Source organism: Rhinichthys klamathensis, unplaced genomic scaffold, assembly GCF_029890125.1.
Source record: "Rhinichthys klamathensis goyatoka isolate OS25496 unplaced genomic scaffold, OSU_Roscu_1.1 h1tg000007l_1, whole genome shotgun sequence".
In the NCBI taxonomy this organism is placed as follows: Eukaryota; Metazoa; Chordata; class Actinopteri; order Cypriniformes; family Leuciscidae; genus Rhinichthys; species Rhinichthys klamathensis.
Genome location: NW_026606560.1, coordinates 2,132,098 through 2,151,012, shown reverse-complemented (window position 1 = coordinate 2,151,012; position 18,915 = coordinate 2,132,098). Strand labels below are relative to the sequence as shown.

General features: G+C 36.5%; 1 protein-coding gene across 1 annotated transcript; it reads right to left on the bottom strand.

Moving 5' to 3' along the window:
- On the bottom strand, positions 1 to 14,581 carry il23r (interleukin 23 receptor). The gene is made up of 16 exons (XM_056259675.1): positions 14,432 to 14,581; positions 13,696 to 13,859; positions 13,328 to 13,600; positions 12,842 to 12,959; positions 12,524 to 12,687; positions 12,210 to 12,346; positions 11,970 to 12,126; positions 11,776 to 11,858; positions 9,310 to 9,508; positions 8,982 to 9,170; positions 8,495 to 8,593; positions 7,947 to 8,102; positions 3,971 to 4,147; positions 2,015 to 2,102; positions 1,650 to 1,740; positions 1 to 847 (listed from the first exon to the last, which is right to left on the bottom strand). The coding sequence occupies exons 2-16, from the start codon at positions 13,757 to 13,759 to the stop codon at positions 254 to 256; spliced, it is 2,589 nt and encodes an 862-aa protein (XP_056115650.1). The 5' UTR covers positions 13,760 to 13,859; positions 14,432 to 14,581; the 3' UTR covers positions 1 to 253.
- Positions 14,582 to 18,915: the final 4,334 nt, after the last annotated feature.

The window sequence follows — 18,915 nt, the reverse complement described above, 5'->3', positions numbered from 1 at the left end:
TTGTGTGCGGAAACCAAAGTGATTCATATGCATCTAACTAAAGCCACACATTGGATGAAGTGCAGACAATATACAGAAAATAGAGTATCATCACTGTAAAATCATAAAAAACCTTAATGCTTATGTACAAGATGGTCTCATACAAGTGCTTGAATATGGTTGTGTTTACCGCAGAATCACATCCATCCCGATATTCAGTTCAGCAGTACTCTTGCCCGCAAGATATTTCTTAAAAACATGTTCAAAAGATCGTCTAACCCTCTTCTGGAATTGAAAAACTATGGCAAAGCCCTTGTGGGGAGTATGGGCTGAAATTAAAGACAGGCTGTCTGAGGCAGCTCTCCAGGTCAATGGGTAGAACAGTTTGACTTGTGAAAGTGCTCTGCCCTACATCTCCTGTTCCCATAGTCCTGTCATTCTCTTCCACTCTACCATCCTTCTTGGAAGCTATCTGAGGGGGAGAGAGGAGGCCTTCAAGAACGCCCAAGGATCCGAGTGCTCCATCCATGGCTAAGAAGCTATTAAGACGCCCATGTTTCACGGGAATACAGGTTAAATCCCAACTGAAGTCATGATGTGATGGAGACACCAACAAAGGGAACTGGTCCTCCTCCTTTAGTTCTTCCTCTGTAGTCTCAGAGACGTCTTCATTTCTCTGTGAAGCGGTTAATAACTGAGGTTTATAAGGAGAATCAATGCAAATCAGGTCCGTCGTGGACGTTTCTGTGACGTGAAGAACAGTTGGATAAGAGTCTTGCCTCTCCCAAGACGGATCGACTTCCTCAATTGGAGTTAAGGGAGGATCGTTGTCTTCAGAAAGAGGTCCCCAGGGGCCATAGCTGTCATCCTAAGGGGGAAAAAAGGTACTGGTAAGTATGGAGATGCAGTATGAAGACAATGTCTAATAATAGTTGCAATAACAGCTGTAATTTCATATCATAACTGTAATGCACTTTGAGTATAATCAAGTATGTTAGAGGTATTTCGATGTTTACCTTTACAAAACTGCATAATGTCAATGATAGTTTTAGACAGTGTGGTCTGCTTTTACACTCTTTTCTTAACTCAAATAAAAACAGCATGTTGCATAGTCATCAGTGAGCTATAATACAGACATGAACATGGGGTAAGGCCTCTATAAAATGTAAAATTTGTTTTACTTCAGCCATTGTAGAAGGCTTATGACTCCTGTTATTGTGTTAAATGTGAATATTGGCAATCTCCTGTTACAATATTGTTCAATCCAAATTCAATGTTGACATTCTGAGGACATCCATAACCATGTAATTTCTGCTACTGTGCCTCATAATGTTTTTGTTTTTTAACTGATCATCTGTACCCATACCAAAGGTGTCCTCCTCATTATGCTCGTCCAGCTGATTTGTGAATGCTTTTTTGTTTTTGCCAATATAATCAATGCCTGTTATGTTAGCTGTGGCATTCTGAAGTTCAGTATGTTTTTCTATTTGGAGATGGATGACAGCTTCAGAAGAGTGAAAATGCCGTTTTCCCATTTGATCACAATGTATCTGACCTATCTGAATTACGGTAATGTAATCCCTCCAGCCTTGTGAGATACTGACCAAACCCACTTCACAAGATCTAATTGACATCTCATTGTAAATGACATTGTATAAATAAACAATTACCTTTAGTAGTTTTATAGCATTGCTGTTATCGAATTTCGGTAAATTTTCAAAAATCCAATTGACTCCCATGGACATGCACATTTTCATCATTCTGTAAAAAGATTTTTTAAGAAATAAAAGTAAGTTATACACAAACAAACACTCACCTAACTTCACCTAACAACTATGCATTATATTAAGCTTATTTTAAATAAAATGGCCATTGTTTCATCACAACAATTTGCTCTGAACTCTCTACTTCACACTGACTGTGACTGTGACTGTAACATTATGAAAGACTGCCAGCATGAGCCACGTTGTGAAACTACTTGCACAAGTGAAAGTGCAAACACCAAACATCAAAAACCCCTAGTTCAGCATGTCACCTTTGCCGCACACATTTCAGGTACATCAGGTTGGCCAGGATCACTACAGGAACAGCAGCAGCCAAACAAATTCCAGCTATCATTCCACCTGGAAAGTACACATTAACATGAAATGGTCCTGTTGGAACAATTCTGCATTAACTGTTTATAATATCTTTGAAATCACTTTATAAGTGCATACTTTGTGAATAATGCATGAATATTATTCAGTGTCTTGTGTATGCACGGTATGCTATGCAGCCCTAACCCATACCCTACACGATGAGTAATATTGTAGTCAAAACGTGCACTGAACCTCATACTGATTCTCTTAAAGCGATAGTATGACTTTCTTTCGTCTGGAACACAAAGGTTTTTTTTTGTTGAAATGTCTCAGGGTTTTTTGTTCATCCAATGAAAGTCAATGGGGTCCAGTGTTGATTTGGATCTCAATGACTTTGACTAGACAAAAACAAAATATCTTAACACAAAATATTTTGTGTTCCACAACGACATGAATATGAGTAAACAATGATGACAGAATTTTAATATTTCAATATAGCAACACTCTTCAAATCTTTTTGTCAAATACTGTATAAACACCTCTACAGAACATTTCTGTAAAGATATATATGCTTGTTGTAATTGATTGTGGTCAAACTAATGTGATTTAAAGGATTAGGTCACTTCAGAATTAAAATTTCCTGATCATTTATTCACCCCCACGTCATCCAAGATGTTTATGTCTTTCTTTCTTCAGTCGAAAAGAAATTAAGGTTTTTGAGGAAAACATTCCAGGATTTTTCTCCATAGTGGACTTCAATGGGTTACAACGGTTTGAAGGTCCAAATTGCAGTTTCAATGCAGCTTCAAAGGTCTCTACACGATCCCAGCCGGTGAATAAGGGTCTTATCTAGCGGGGAAAAAAACCATTTATATACTTTTTGACCACAAATGCTTGTCTCTGCGATGCACCACGCATTACGTAATCACGCTAAAAGGTCACGCATGTTCCGGTTCAAAAAGGTAGGGTAGGGCGAAAACATCTAATTTTCTCCGCCAACTTCAAAATCGTCCGTCATCATTGTTTTACCTTTTATTTATTTATTTTTCTTAGTCTTTGCACATTCGCTTTGTAAGCACTAGGTCGGTACTTCCACACAGTCTCATGAAAGTGCGTATCTATACCACGAATGTCATTTCTCGTGCCATTTATACACCAAAAATGTTTTTTGCGTGCATTGGCTACGCACTGAAAACCCCTTGGGTAGGTTTAGGGGGGAGGCGGGTGGGGAGTGCGTGCGTATTACACGCCATAAAGTGCGTATCATATGCACGCGAAAACTGCGTATCATAGATGTTTTTGGCGTATAAATGGCACGAGAAATAACATTTGTTGTATAGATACGCACTTTCATGAGATCGGGCTGGTACTTCCGCCTATGTTACGCGTGACCTTTCAACGTGATTAGTAATGCGTGGCGCATCGCAAAGCTAGTGCAAGACGATCATTTGTGGTTAAAAAGTATATATTATATATTTTTCTTAGAAAATGAACGATCGTTTCGCTAGATAAGACCCTTATTCACCGGCTGGGATTGTGTAGAGCCCTTTGAAGCTGCAATGAAACTGCAATTTGGACCTTCAACTGTTGTACCCCATTGAAGTCCACTATACGGAGAAAAATCCTGGAATGTTTTCCTCAAAAAATTGAATTTCTTTTTCGCTGAAGAAAGAAAGACATGAACATCTTCTTGGATGACGTGGGGGTGAGTAAATTATTAGGAAATTTTAATTCTGAAGTGAACTAAAGTTTCTCCACACAGTTAATCCTCCAGCTAACAAACATTTCATTAACATTACTGGAAGAATGGTTGTTCATAACTATGAGAGAACCTTGCCAGAATGTTAGCAAAAGTACAATGCTTGGTTTTAAAGATCCTTGACCTTTCTCGTCTATTTCATTAGACAATGCACCTGTTGTCTTGTCTGAACTGGGTTGATATGATAGTTTGCTGGGACAACAGCAGGTGGCAGGTTTTCCTTTGGGCCCTTCACCCGCAGAATTCCATGCAGAGACCAGAATATCGAAACATTCCTGTGGACCAGGCAGCTTCCAACTCAAACGTCTAGGAAATGCGTAAGACACATTTTCTGCAAGCAGAGCACAAACAAAACATGAGGACACGACGACTGTTTCTTCCTGGATGTTTTTTTCAGCAGAAAATAATATTAAACATTCATTTGCATCACTCTCTGTTTAGTTTGTTTTAGCAAATATTAGATAGCTGACAGTTTAGGTTTAATGATTCACGGTCAAAGGCCTAAGAGTAACTCAGTAGAATGAAACATGAAATTGAACTGTTCAGCAGGGTGGAGATATTTAACACTGAGAGAAAAACGTTATGTTTTTTTTTTTTTTTACCTCATTGTTACACCACAGGATCATAACAGACATGTTTTAGATACTGATGTCTGTTTAACAGCTTGGTTAGAGAAGCTACGTTGGAGACAGAAACATTTGTACATAGCCACATGCTTTCCGCTGTTGCCTCTACTTCCTGTCATGCCAGAAGCCACATGTTAAGAATAGCTGCTGCTAGGTCTCATTCGCTCTAGCCGAGCTGTAGCGCCAATAAGGCACAGAAATTACATAGAAGACAGGAAGAGATTCACTCTAGTGAATATGTATCTACAATGATGCACAGCAGGGATGAAAGCCCATATAAACCGCAATTTTCTCTCTAATAATTTTAACCGCAAATATCTCTCTAATAATTTTGTTCACCAGAAGTCTATTCTAAATTTTTTTTTTATGTAGAAACTGTAAGTCATCTGCCATGGTCCTAAGCATGTGAGGCCCATCAATGAATAGTTAAATCTGACATATGGGCCTGTCCCTTTGAGAGTGACATCTTTTTTCCAACACTTATACATTTTATTTTCTCTTGCAATAATAAAATATGAACTCAACACTACCATAAATAACAACAAACTGCAGTAGATCAAGTTTAAGTCATCTGGATTTTCAAAGAAACTTTTTGAGCCTTTACTGGCAAAGCAAAACGACCCAAAAAAAGACCAAAACCTGCACATATACATAAACTGGTGGAACTACACTACTGTTAAAAGTATTATTCTTTAAAAAGATTTATTCTGAAAAATCCTGAAAAATGCATCATGATTTCCACAAAAAGCAGGCCAACATTTATAATAATAATTAATGTTTCTTGAGCATCAAATCAGCATATCAGAATGATTTCTGAAGGGTCATGTGACACTGAAGACTGGAGTAATGGCTGCTGAAAATTCAGCTTTGTCATGACAGGAATAAATTACATTTTAAAATATAAAAACATTAAAATATAAAACAGTGATTTAGTATTGTAATCATATTTCACAAAACTGTTTTCCCTGTATTTTTGATCAAATGAATGCAGCCTTGGTGAGTATAAGAGACTTTGTTAAAAAAAAAAAAAATACGATCCCAAATTTTTAAACAGTAGTGCATATCCCTGCTGAAAATAAACTGTGTATAACAGTCTAAGCTGGTTTGCTGGTCTTAGCTGATTAAAATGTTGTTGTTTTTTGCTGGTTTATGCTTCTCACGGAAGAAGCTTCTTGCTAAGCTGCTGGCATCCTGGCTAGCTAAGCTGTACTTCAGCTTCAGATGTTGTTGCATCAGTGTATGATTAAAATCAGTAAATAATATCTCTGAAAGAAAATCTTAAACAGCCTGATCCAGCTGGTCTCTTGGTTGGATTTAGGCACTTTTTAGCTGGCGAGGCTAGTAGATCCGCTGGCTGAACACTAGCTTGTCCAGGCTGTGAGACCAGCAAAAAAACATCAGTTTAGGATTAGGCTGGTATATATATATATATATATTAGTGCTGGGCAACGATTAAAAAATTTAACCGCGATTAATCGCATGATTTTCTTGCGATTAATCGCGATTAATCGCATTGTTACGCGTAAAATTGAATAATGAATTCTAAAGTAGTGTATTGCGCACTTTTGATTTAAATGTACTGCTACAAAAGTGCAATAACATGTGGTTTGCAAAAACTTTAAACAAATAAGGTGCTTTATACCAGCAGTATTCCCTTTACACTGTAGCAATAAAATATTTCTTGTAAATCTCAACTTAAACATTAACGTAATCAAATCAAATATTTAAACAAAGCTATTTGCCACTGCCAGGGCATTACCTTTTATCTAGCTAGTTAAAACGAGTCCAGTTTTCTTTTTTCTTTTTTTTCTGAACAGGTATCTTGTATCAGGGAGCAGCAGAAACAGTCTATGTAGTCAAAGGGTCATGATCACTACAGATATAAGTCGACCAACGTTACTTCTCTGATAGCAGCTTAGGTTTGGTCATGGCATGCCATGGTTTCCCACGTAAGATTACATTAAACAGAGGTAAAGCCCAATTTATACTTCTGCGTCGAACTCACGCCGTAGCTGTGTAGCGCGCGTACCCTGACGTGCATCTCTCCAAAAATGTAACTCAATTCTACGCGTACCGCAAGCGCTGTGATTGCTAGAACCGCTCCCCGGGTTTCACACTCTCCCTCTGCATGTGTAATTGCGCGTCAACGCGGACAACGACGCAGATATATAAATGAAAACCAACGCGTAGTCTATAGCGTAGAGAGGCTCCGGTGTAGGTCCGACGCAGAAGTATAAATCAGCCTAGAGTGAGGTGAAGTGGTCGAGCACAGGTGCAGCGACAAGCGGTTGCGTTCCTGTGAAACTATTGCGGTCATGCTCGCCTCACGCACGCGCCCGCGCGTTGCCGAAGTTGAATTGTCTAACTTTTTGTACACGACGCGCAGCACAAATCATTGGAAGAGAGACTGATCCTCGGCTCGCTGTTTGTGAGTTTCCAGAATCTAAATAGTTATCAGGACATCAACAGGAGGGAATTCACATGGCAGAGCATCCCCGCTAAACTAAACGCAGGCCTATCAGGTAAAGTTATGTATAATTTTAATTTAAGTTAAAAAGGCTACAGTTGCGTAGCGCACAGAAGCCGTGGCCATGGTTACTATCCATAGAGCGCCTGTCATTCACTCGCGGAGCGCTGTCTCCCTTTCTGTTCACCTGAGAGAACCTGCCAAAGCCTCTCCACTGCTTGTTTGGGTGGGTTATTTGCTGGCTGACCAACATCCCACCCCTCCTGTGATCATGGTTTGACTGTAGGCCTATTTGTATTCAGAGCCAGTGAGCAACGGACTTTCAAAATAATAATAAAAAAAAAACTGCGTTAACGCGCGATAAAAAAATTGTCGGCATTAATTAATAAATGCGTTAACGCGATAATAACGCGTTAACTTGCCCAGCACTAATATATATATATATATATATATATATATATATATATATATATATATATAAATATATATTGTTTAAGAATAATTCACCAATGCAACAACAACAAGATATACAACCGAAACCTTTTAAAAGTGGTTCCCATGTTAGATGCTTCCAAAATCAATTTTACACTTATTTACACAGCTTATTTACACTAAATGTTTTGCTGTATTAGCTCAGAATACACTCTGAACATCTGTTTTAGAACTGTAATGTAGAAGTGTAGGGGAGTGGGTTTACTGGAAGAGGATGTGAACCTTTTCAGTAAATGGTGGAAAACCCTGCTGCCAAACTGTGGGTGTGACAGTGATGAGTCTCAAACCAAAGACAGGTAGAGTCTTTCCACTGTGCTAAATGCATGAAGGTGCACTGCATCACTTGTGGGGTGAGGTTAAAGACACCTGAGGTGTTTTGAAAAAAAAACACAAAAAAAAATTGCTTTTATGTCGAGACAGTGTTAATAAAAAAAAACTAAAGTTCTGATTCTCTGTGTACAAACCACGTGACTACTCCCCTCAGCCACATTCAGACATAAACCACAGCCCAAGTTAACACACTCACAAACAACTGTTTTACTTACGGTTCTGAATAAGTCTCTTGTCTCTATGTCTCTGGAAATAAATGGTGTAGTTTTTGATAAATCCCCTTTGTTTTTCTTGTGCGAGCTCATCCCATTGGATCAAAATCTGCTTTTTCCCTACAGTCGTAATTGATACATCTGGACCGGATAGAGGCTCTAAAATAAAAAACAAAAGAGGTGCATTAAGTGCATCTTCAATCACTGAGTAGCAAAATGTTAAATAATTGATATAAACTCTTTAACTATTTGTATTTACAACCTACCCATAAACTGACTAACTTTTGACAAATTCTCTGTTACTGCCCTCTTGTGGCAATTTCGAGGGAAGGAGGGGATTATTGCTATACTTTTTGGTTGTTGTTTTGTAAGAAATGTTTGGCCTAATGTTTTGAAAACATATTAGGAAATAGTACTTATATTACTAAATTAAGTAATTGTAATATTGTTAATCAAATTTATAGCTTAATAGATTCAGATGGGTGGGGGGGGGGGGGGGGGGGGGGGGGGATAGGGGGCAACTGCAAATATACAAGTGAACATGAACTTACTCTTTTCCCTGGCATAAACCTGAACAAATGCAGGATCTGAAACTCCACTGGCTTCTTCAGCATATAATGAAATGTTATACAGGACACCGGCTTGCATACCTGCGAGTTCAGAATTGTTTAAGGACTTTATAATGAAACTTAGATTATATTTACATTTATTCATTTACCAGACGCTTTTATCCAAAGCGACTTACAAATGAGAACAATGGATGCAGTTAAACTAACAGTAGGACAACAATATGCAAGTGCCATGACCCCGCTCAGTTTAATCTAATGTACTTCTTTTTTTTTTTTTTTTATAAAAAAATATAACAGAAGAGAAAGTGTTAATATTACTGGATCAAGTGCTAGATAATGGACATCATTATATTAACTACATCAATCTACATAACATAGGCTACTGTGTTTTTCAAACCCTTTTAAAATTATTTTAACCCTTAGATTTTAAGATCAATAGAACTAGATTTTGAAAAAAAATATTTCTTACCTTGTAGCAATGTTAAATTATAGTCTTTTCCTAATCTCTTCCATTCTAAGTGCACTGGGCTTTGTTGCCACTGTACAACAAAACCCAGAATGCCCTCCACTCCCTCAATGTAATGAGACATGTCCCATGCTAGAAGCACACTGCCCCCTGCTGCTGGAACTGAATATGTTATCTTGGGAGCTGGTTTGTCTGTGACACAAACACAAAGAGAGAAATGTAGGACTTTCTTTCAGACGAAGAATGCGTAGATGTCTCATACAGGTGAGGTTAAGGGTGCTACACTTTCTGTGTCCTACAAAACTCAATAAATAAATCAACTGTTTCTCACCTGTCCATAGCAAGCTCACACGTGTGGGTGGGGAGGACCCAGCTGATGTCACAGCATTCACGTTAACCTCTGCTACGCTCAGCTGAAGTGTCTGATGGGTGACATGAGCTGAGCAGTTCAGTTCATGGATCTTGCCTTCTTCTATATAAGATAACTTGTAATATAACAAATCTCCACTGTAGTTTTCTGGTTTATAGTGCTGGAAGATGCAGGAGAAATACATAGTCAGCAAGTGAGTTCATGTTGAGGGCAAAGGGCCGTGATAATGTTTTTTATTTTTTTTTTCTATATGACATTACAAATCATTCTTTTTAGTCAGTTCTTTCAATGACCTGCCTGATGTGGCTCACAAATGGGACTGAATGATTCATTTACAAACTGGGCTGATCTGGTACACAAACTCACTGACTGCAGCAGTTCTCGAGTGGGATAGAGAAATTTTGTTTCAGTCTGTTCCTCACATAAAAGCTATTATAATATAAAGTGAGTGTACAGACTAATAATACCCAGCTAACAGGGAACATTCTCAGAAGATTCTGTCAAGGTTCTCTTAAAGTTATGAACAAATGTTCTTCCAGTAACGTTAATAGAAGTTCGTTCAAAGTTATCTGGTCTTTATTTCCCCACTCTGCTTTAGATGTGGTATGAAAAAAAAAAATGAAAAAAAAAATCTTTTCATTCTACCTGGTTGTATCCTAAAGTGAAGGTGTTTGGGGTGCAAGTATTGAAATTACGTCACAAATTCATGGTGTTTTATTATAGGTAATTTTTACCAATTTTAACCTCCATCATCTATAATACGCTGAAATGTTGTTAAAAGTAGCTAAATTTCCTTGCTTTGAAATAAAAGGCAGACACTGATGTGCTGATTGGATTGTCGGGGGTTTGTAGCAGTGTACTTTTAGAGAAGATCACATATTCAATGAGGAGTGAATTATTTGATCAAATCTGGAAACCCTTTTTGAATTATATAAAAATTGTGCCACATAATTTGATAGAGTTTATTTCCTAACTATTTTATATTGTATCTATCTACATTTTTCCTTTTTGTTTGTGTATGTGTGTTTTTTGTCCTTTGTGTTTTGTCTAATGTTTGCTGTTATTACTGTTATATTGGGAATATTAGCATAACATGTTACACATTATTTGAAAGTGTCATTGTGTAATTATATATTTAAATACTGAGTAATATTAATTAACAACATGAACGTACTATAGGGTTAGGGTAGAATTAGGGTTTGGTTGAGGGTTAGTTACATGTAATTATGCATAATTTACTGTTATTACTATGGTAAGTACACGTAACATATGTAACAAGGACACTGTAAAATAAAGTTTTCCCGCAAAAAGTTCTTAGAACATATTTGTGTTAGCTGGGTCAATTGTTCAATAGACTCAATAGTTTAATCAAGAATATAGAGAGAAGGTTATTAAATTATTTGAAGCTTGGCAACTAATCACTAGCAAGGTCAAGCCATTGCACCAAATAGTAAAACACTCAAAATGAGGTCAAAAGAAACAATAAAATATTTTAACAATCATTGTTATTAGTCAACAATCTATTCAGCTCTTCAAAGAATTACAATTTTACATATTCAACAGATTCTTTAGTGCTACTTCTTCTTTAAAGCTACTTCTGAGAATGGCTCTGAATAATTGTAAATTATTTTTCGTTAAAAATATACAGTAAGGTCCAAACATCATTGCAAATCTGGGATTCACAATCTACTTTAAACTGGAAATAAACCAAATTTCAGGACTTTGAAAAAATAAAACAACAGAAATTTCAGAAAATTCAGAAAATTAAAATGAATAAGAATTAAGATTTCTAGGTGGTCACTAATCACTAAAAAAATGTGTGACAAGAACCATAAAAAAAAAACTGTGCATAAGGTCAATTTTTATATAAGAGGGTAGGGTAATATTTAAGGTGCTGTATAAGTATAATTTACACTACCGTTCAAAAGTTTGGGGCCAGTAAGATATTTTCTTTAAAGAAATGAAGCATACATTAAATAAATGTTGTTCTTTTGAACTTTCTATTCTTCAAAGAATCATGAAAAAAGTATCAAGGTATACATATTAAGCCTCACAACCATTTCCAACTATTTTTATATGAAAATAATGTTTCTTGAGCAGAAAATCAGCATATTAGAATGATTTCTGAAGGATCATGCTAAAGACTAGAGTAATGATGCTGAAAATCCAGCTTTGCCATCACAGGAATAAATTACATTTTGAAATATATTAAAATTGTTATTTTAAATCGTAAAAAATACTTCACAATATTATTTTTGATCAAATAAATTCAGCCTTGGTGAGCATAAAAGAAAACATTTATTTGATAAAAATGTATCAACCCCAAACTGTTGCACGGTTGTGTATATTGTACAGGTTTTCCTTTGAAATCAACCACCTTAATACTTTCATTTTATGATTTTTTTGTCCAGTAGGTGATGCTGTTACCTTCCACAACACTGTGACATTCTGAAGTCCATGTGTACTGGTCCTGTTGATGACTCTCCACACATCAAGTTTGTGTGAGGGTGCTAGAGCATTTTAAAACAAATTTCTTCTTATCAAAACATTTGCAGGTAAAACACATTTAAACTAACTTCATCTGACTATTGAAAATGTAAAAATAAATGTTAAGCAATTACCTATTCCAGGGCTGGTTATATTGAAGGGATGACTCCACATGCTGCAGTTTGTTGAAGTAACACACACCCTCAGCTCAAACTGATAGAGCATCAGCGGCTTTAAAGTTTCCTGCATCAAAATGCATCCAGCTTGGAGCTCTGTTACTCTTCCCAGGTCCTGATCAAATACAAGAGCAAAAATTAACTTGCTAATGGACAACTTGCTTTAAACCAGTACACATTTTTCACAAATCCTCTCACCCAATCCTGGTCATTATGCGCTCTTCTGAACCTTATACTTGGTTTCAGTACATCTTCTGAGCCATTCCAGTATATTGTAGGAGAAAGAGCACCATTTTCAAACACAACTTGTGTTATCTCTGGAGTGCTTGGAATCACTGAATAAAAACAATGTCATAAAATCAACATATGATTGAGGCTAGACAAATCTATGCACATTTGGTATGTCAAAACGTTATACCACTTTTACTGAGCAGAAGAAAAAGAGATCATGATATGATCAAAATGAGAAAGTGCTTCAGAAATGAGTAAGTGTGTGTAGTTTAGTCTCTTACCAATGTCCCAAATCGAGAAGGGGAAATTATAGTGCGACTCTCCTAATGCATTTTGACCTCTTACATGGACTGTGTAATTCATGTTCTCATCAAACAGCGATCGTTTAATAGAGAAATTATGGTCCTTGTCCATCTTATACAGGAGAAACTGAGATGTACTGTTGCTTTGCAAAGAGAGAAAGACATTGAAGAAAGATAAAGTAGAAGAAAGGCTGTTTCGATCTTTAATATGTTTGAGAAAAGACAAAGTCTTATTCAATATAAAATGTACAAGACCTACTTGATGTTATCAAACTGTCAGAAATAGGACATACTTACTGAAATGTTACGCTGAAGTTTGTAGATAAATGTGTTTCGGTTGTGACCGTCAGAGAGCAGTTAACAAACTCCGAATGTTGGTATGTGACGCAGCTGATATTCGGTTTACCTGGAGGGTCTAAAGCAGAAAATGAATTAATAGCTGATATTATTAACCAAAAACTGTTAATTGTCATGTTCACAACTATCTGTAATTTTGAACAAAAGAAAAACAAACAAGGGAATTATTAGCGTCATAACAGCATTATTACATAATACTTTCACGCATATTCAAATAATTAGAAATGTCACAGAACTTCGATTCATGTATTTTCTTATATATTTATATTTCATGTACGTGGTCTACAAATGTGCAGTCTTTTTTCTTCTTTTAATCCTTAAAAATCATTAGTCAATACATTTTTTGACTTGTTAATGTAATAATAAATGTGTCATTGCGTCTATATGGTGCAGAGCGTGTGAATACAGATAAACATACGAACTTACAGCCAGCTTGGAGATCTCTGCCGCAAACACTGTGCCATGTGTCTCCCTCCTTCACCTTGCAGAGTAGTGAAAATTTGGTCTGCTTGATGACTATTTGTGTTTTTATTACAGAGCAATTCATTGCTTCGAAAATGGTCTGTCCGTTGTAATCTATGGCAAAGAGTCTGCCACAGTGCCCAGTGTCTGATTGGCAGACTACAGTCAAGTTGGAGCCCATGGGGATGACATTTGAGTCTACTATCAACTTTCCAACACATCTGATTCCGTAGCAGTCTAAGCAGAGAGAGAGAAAGCACTATTAACATAAGCTTGATCATGGGACTTATTTAAACCAGCATCAATATAACAATCACAATAACTTAACTCACCACAGAATTTGCTACTGAAGAGGAGTAAAAAGACCAACTGCCAGACTATGATGACAAAATCCATGTCATGCCTTTCTGGGTCTCTGTGATTATCAGTGAATATTGAATCAAATATTCTTTCCTACACTTCATGCCTAAACCTTCAGTTTCTTCTCCTGCCTTCTCTGAAACAAACCAGCATGTTGTCAGAAAGAAATGAGGTTACCTTGCATGAGGATGTCACATAAAAGGGGTCATATCTGCGCCCATGTAAATATCAAAAGCATAAAAAAACCACCAAAGTAGAACGTTACCAATGATACGCTTGCGATATGTTTATACAGTCAGCATTCTCATGAGCGATAGGCTACTTAATGTTACAAGCGTAATCTTTTTTATGTCAACCTAGTTTTCTCAGACTTGCCTTGCTCTTTTAAGGGCCAATGACCTAGATCTGTGGTATTTTTGCCTGTACTGAAACTCCGAGAGTCTGTTTAAACAGTTAGGCATCCTACTTACTAAACCACCTTTTTAGTCAGCACCGTTTATTTATCATCTGCTATCAAACAGTCAGATTCTACTGTAACAGCAAACATGAACTAAAATATGCAGATATTACATTAACTTTACCTTTTAAGTCACAAATTACAGAATAATGTTGAAAAAATTATGTAATTGAAAGAAAGATATGATACGTCATATCTAGGCAGAAGAAGGGCATTTGTCAGCTATATTGTAGAAAAAGACTTGTACAAACCTTTCCTAATGCACTCAGAACAGTGATTTCTCCATTTGGGCTCCTCTGCTGTTGCCATCAAAAATGTAAATTAGCTGCTTTACATAACATCAGGTCACATTAGGAAAATGAGAACAATACATATTAATTTAGCAAATCCTTCTCACGAAGACCTATGATGTCTATCTTTAAACTTGTATTTTACATACAAAATAGCTCTGTTGATATCAAAAATATACTTGGACGTACTAAAGACAGAAATATGAGGCTCTGGAACATCCAAAAAAGGCAGATGTCCTCAATGCGTTCCCTCTCGCATGTGCTTAGCGTGTGAAAACAACACCACAGAACAACCTTCCTGCCTGCCCTAGATTTTTTTTATCTCTTTTACACTTTAGTTTCCACCTTCAACTTCAAAGTGTTTCTGGGGAAAACCCACTGACATAGATAAGGAGAATCTGAGATACAGAGTAATTTAAAGAATGCGCGAAATAACAGTATTAAGCAGAGGTGTTTATAATAATAAACAATAAAAATAATAAACTCCACATAAACGGTGGGAATGACTTGTTTACTGTAAAGGAGTGGAAAATTCAAAATGAACAAAGCAAAAGAAAACAATGTGGTTAGTGCCAGATCCACAATAACAGTTTGTACATATAAACCACAGGAAAGACCACAAGTCTTAAATAAAGTAAGGAGGAATAAATAAAAGAAATATTAAGATAACTAATTATTTGTATGTTGAACTTTATACATTTACTTGTGTTACTCAGAGATTTGGCGACAAAACCTCTTGTAATTACTCATATCCTTTGTCACCTCAAAGCATTTGATTGCACAATTGCTGACCTATGTAATGATTTTATCTCAGGAGTCATCTATCTTTAAAAGTCATATCTCTGTTAGACCACTTTAAAATCTTTTGAAGTGGGGAGAAAGATTCATAACCTATAATAATGGATGAATTATCAAATATTACTTAAAAAAATAATGAAGAAAAGAAGTCAAGAAAGAGTTTAAAAAGCAACTTAATCATATATATGTCCTCATTTTGTAACATAAAAACATCAAGCGTGCACAAAATGTGTTTTTTTGACCTCAATTCGTTTATCAGTCAGCACCTGATCCTTTAAACGGCTAATACCTAGAAAATGAAGACCTGTTTAAAATATCTAAGGAACGATCTCAAATGTGGGCTATAAATGATTGACTTTAATGAAATTGTGGCTTTAATTTTTTAGATAGAGGATAGAGGAAAAAGGAATAGGTAAGTTAGTTCTGATTTATTTTGTACACTAGGTTTAGGGGCATGTGCCATTCGTTGTCATTTTTGTTTTGATATATAGGTAGAGTTGGGAAGTATACGACGTCTCGGACGTTGAAGACTTTTCTTTCTACATTTTTCTTTTGTATTAGATAGGTTAGTTGAAATGGGTTAGAAAGCTTATTTTTGTTTTATTCTTTTCTTTGTGTTGGCAGAACTTGGCACTGTCCAATTATTCCTTTTTCCTCCCCAGGTCTGGTAATAGAATTTGCTGGTTTTCTTTGATTTTCATTTTGATTGTAAATAATAATTATTTGCTTCAATTGTTTTTTTCTTTGTTCTCTCTCTCTCTATGTACATATATATAGATATATATTTTTGGCCGGTTATTGCACACACTAAACGTGTTCACATTTTCTGCTGCTTCTTGATGGTCTCATTCACTTTCCCAGTGTTTTAATGGTAATAATTGTTGAAGGGTGGCCTAATGTTTCCCTTCTAACTCCCTAGACTTTAAAAAGCAGTGAAGGGTCGTAACAGTCGCCAATGTCGCGATAAATGTGTTAATATGGAGTCAAATACTCAGGCAGGGCAGCATATACCCTGATGCAAAACCTAACTCTAAACCTAAAATGAGTTTAATATGTCCTGACTCCTGAGGTAGGCCAGATTTACTGGACATAAGCCAGTGTGTCATGAGTAAATCCAGCTGATGTCTTTGGTCTGCATTTACCAATCTATCGGTTAATTTCTGAATATATATAAGAAAAAATACTAAACTGAAATGTGTCAATTCTGTAAAAGTTTATTGAAGGAATTCCTAAAACTTTTTGTTTGTTATTTCCAAGAATTAAATCAGCATTAGCAGTTCCATTGCTTTAATTAGAATTCACTTTCTCAGATTTCATCCATTAATGTGAGTGCCTTGTGTTTAAATAAACAAGTAGGCCTAAATTACTTGGAGAGTTATTGTACTATTTTGTTTTTATCTAAAATGCAAATCTGGTTTGTAGGACAACTTTTTTTTTTTTTTGAGGTCCAATAATCTGTGCACACAGTTTTGTAATCTTGTAAACGGTTCTCTCAGTTGAATAATTTGTGCCCACAGATTTATAAACTGTACTGACAAATTTTTAATCCGTGACTTCAATTTAAGAATTGATATGTACAGATTTGTGCACCCTCAATGTTGGATTTGTAAACTGTTCCCACGGATTTAGCCCCTGTAACTTTATTTAAACACCCTCTGCAAATTTAATCCAAAATATAATCGTGATTACGATTACAGCTGCTGTAATTACCTAATTGTAAAAGTGTTTATAATAGTATTGTTTTTATATTTACCTTAAAAGTTAGTACTTATAATATGTTTATGTTGCGTTGAGCATTGTAGCCAATCACAGACATGTCTGATTGTGGTGACAGGAAACTCTTTAAGAGGAACACTAGCTCAGATCAACTGATGGAGATTTCAGATCACTTCTTTATCCAATTCTTGCATCCCCTGCTACTTCATGCAGATACAAAAACATATATCCTAAAAGCCTTTCCAGAGTTTTTAGAAATGAAAGGATTGGTGAGTCATTTTTTAAACTAACAAGTGGGTGAATGTTGCTCCACATTGTTAGAAAGTGTCTAATTCTGATCCTCAGTCAATTAGAGACAATGAGATGGCCTACTTGGCATCAATAAATGTTGATCGTTGTAAAGCTTCAGCACAATGACATTTCAACTGCATCTTTTTTTGTTGTTTGTGACAACCTTGTCAGCACCTTAAGTTCTTAATAATGAGCAGTCTTTCTGTTGGTTTGAGAAACAGGTGTTAGTCCATCAAAAACAAATGATGTTAGTTAAAGGTGCTCTAATATGCCGGGTGACGTCACTTCTTGTTGAGTATTGTCAAACAAAACGGAGGCTAGCTAGACCCTCCCTCCTCCTCATCCCATCCCCTCCCTTCCGTTGCACATGCACTAACCCCCCACCCCCACATCAATCTTGTCGTTATTGGCTGGAACACTGTATGTTATGTTTCATGGTGGTGCGGGTTGGCCCAGTTTGTTTTTGTTGCCGTTTGTGGAGCCTGGGCTGTCTAGTACAGAGACCGCGTTTTTTTTACAGTGTTCAGGGGACAGGCAGCTAGCGGATAGTGAGGAGATGTTTGCTGTATGTGACAAAAACATGTTTCAGCCTAAAAAACGCGTGAAATCGCTTAGAGCACCTTTAAGATGATCTTTAGAGCATAATTTGCAACCTAAATTATATCAGAACTTTTGCACACTAACTGCATAAGTGTGCACACCCCTGAACAAGTAGTTTAAACACACTTTACACCCTTTTTTAATTACAGCAGCACTCAGTCTGTTTGGATAGAAGTCTATTAGCTTGGAACATCGTGACTTATAATATTTATAATAATACATATAATATTTCCCCACTCTTCTTTGCAAAAACGTTTTAGAGTTGTTAAATTGTGAGGTCATACTATGGAATGATATTCCAAACAATTTTCAAAAGCAATTGCAAATTGATAACACTATGATGTGATTAAAATCACATTTGGAATCTGACACCAGACATTTTACTGATATTTTAAACTGCTGCATGAACGCTGGCAACAACATTTATCAAACATAGGTTAGGCGCTTAAAAAAATAGTAAGATTTAATAATGACCTTACAATATAGGCTATCCATTCCCTTATTGAAAATCTGTCTTTATCAGTGTTTAAGTGCTATAATTGGGTCCCCGGTGCATCTACCAACCCAGAAAACATGAAGTGACAACCCAGTAATTTTATTTTGGTAAGCCTTTCTCTGCAAGCATGTCAAAAAATAAAAGATTTCGCTCCCCTTCTGACGTAAGGAAAGGGATTTTATTATAATATTCCCGCCCCGTAATGCACGTTTCCAGCCACTACACCGCTGTGTTGTGCCGAATTTCGACCCCCGCCAAATTATTGTGGGGGGAGGGGTTAGGATTAGGCAATCAGGTACTGACTTCAACGAGGGGGGTAATAATCATAGACAGTATAAGAAATGGACAGAGCCATCTCATTGGAACTCAGTTGAGACAGTTGAAGCCCATTTTTAGCGATTTTTGAGCACTTCCGTTCCTGACGCGCAGACTCAAACCGACTCAAACTAAGCTTGATGACGTGAGCAACCTGTCTGACAGACGTGAATCTTCTAGTAGCTGTGCGTGAAAATTGCCAACGTCAATCTTGCAGAGACGGGGAACT

Bases quoted from the DNA above. Each gene is read 5' to 3' on its own strand.
- il23r (XM_056259675.1), bottom strand. From the start codon at position 13,759: ATGGATTTTGTCATCATAGTCTGGCAGTTGGTCTTTTTACTCCTCTTC. The intron at 13,601-13,695 runs GTGAGTTAAGTT...CTCTCTGCTTAG, and splicing joins CTTCAGTAGCAAATTCTGTG to ACTGCTACGGAATCAGATGT. The intron at 9,171-9,309 runs GTGAGAAACAGT...TTTGTGTCACAG, and splicing joins TGTGAGCTTGCTATGGACAG to ACAAACCAGCTCCCAAGATA.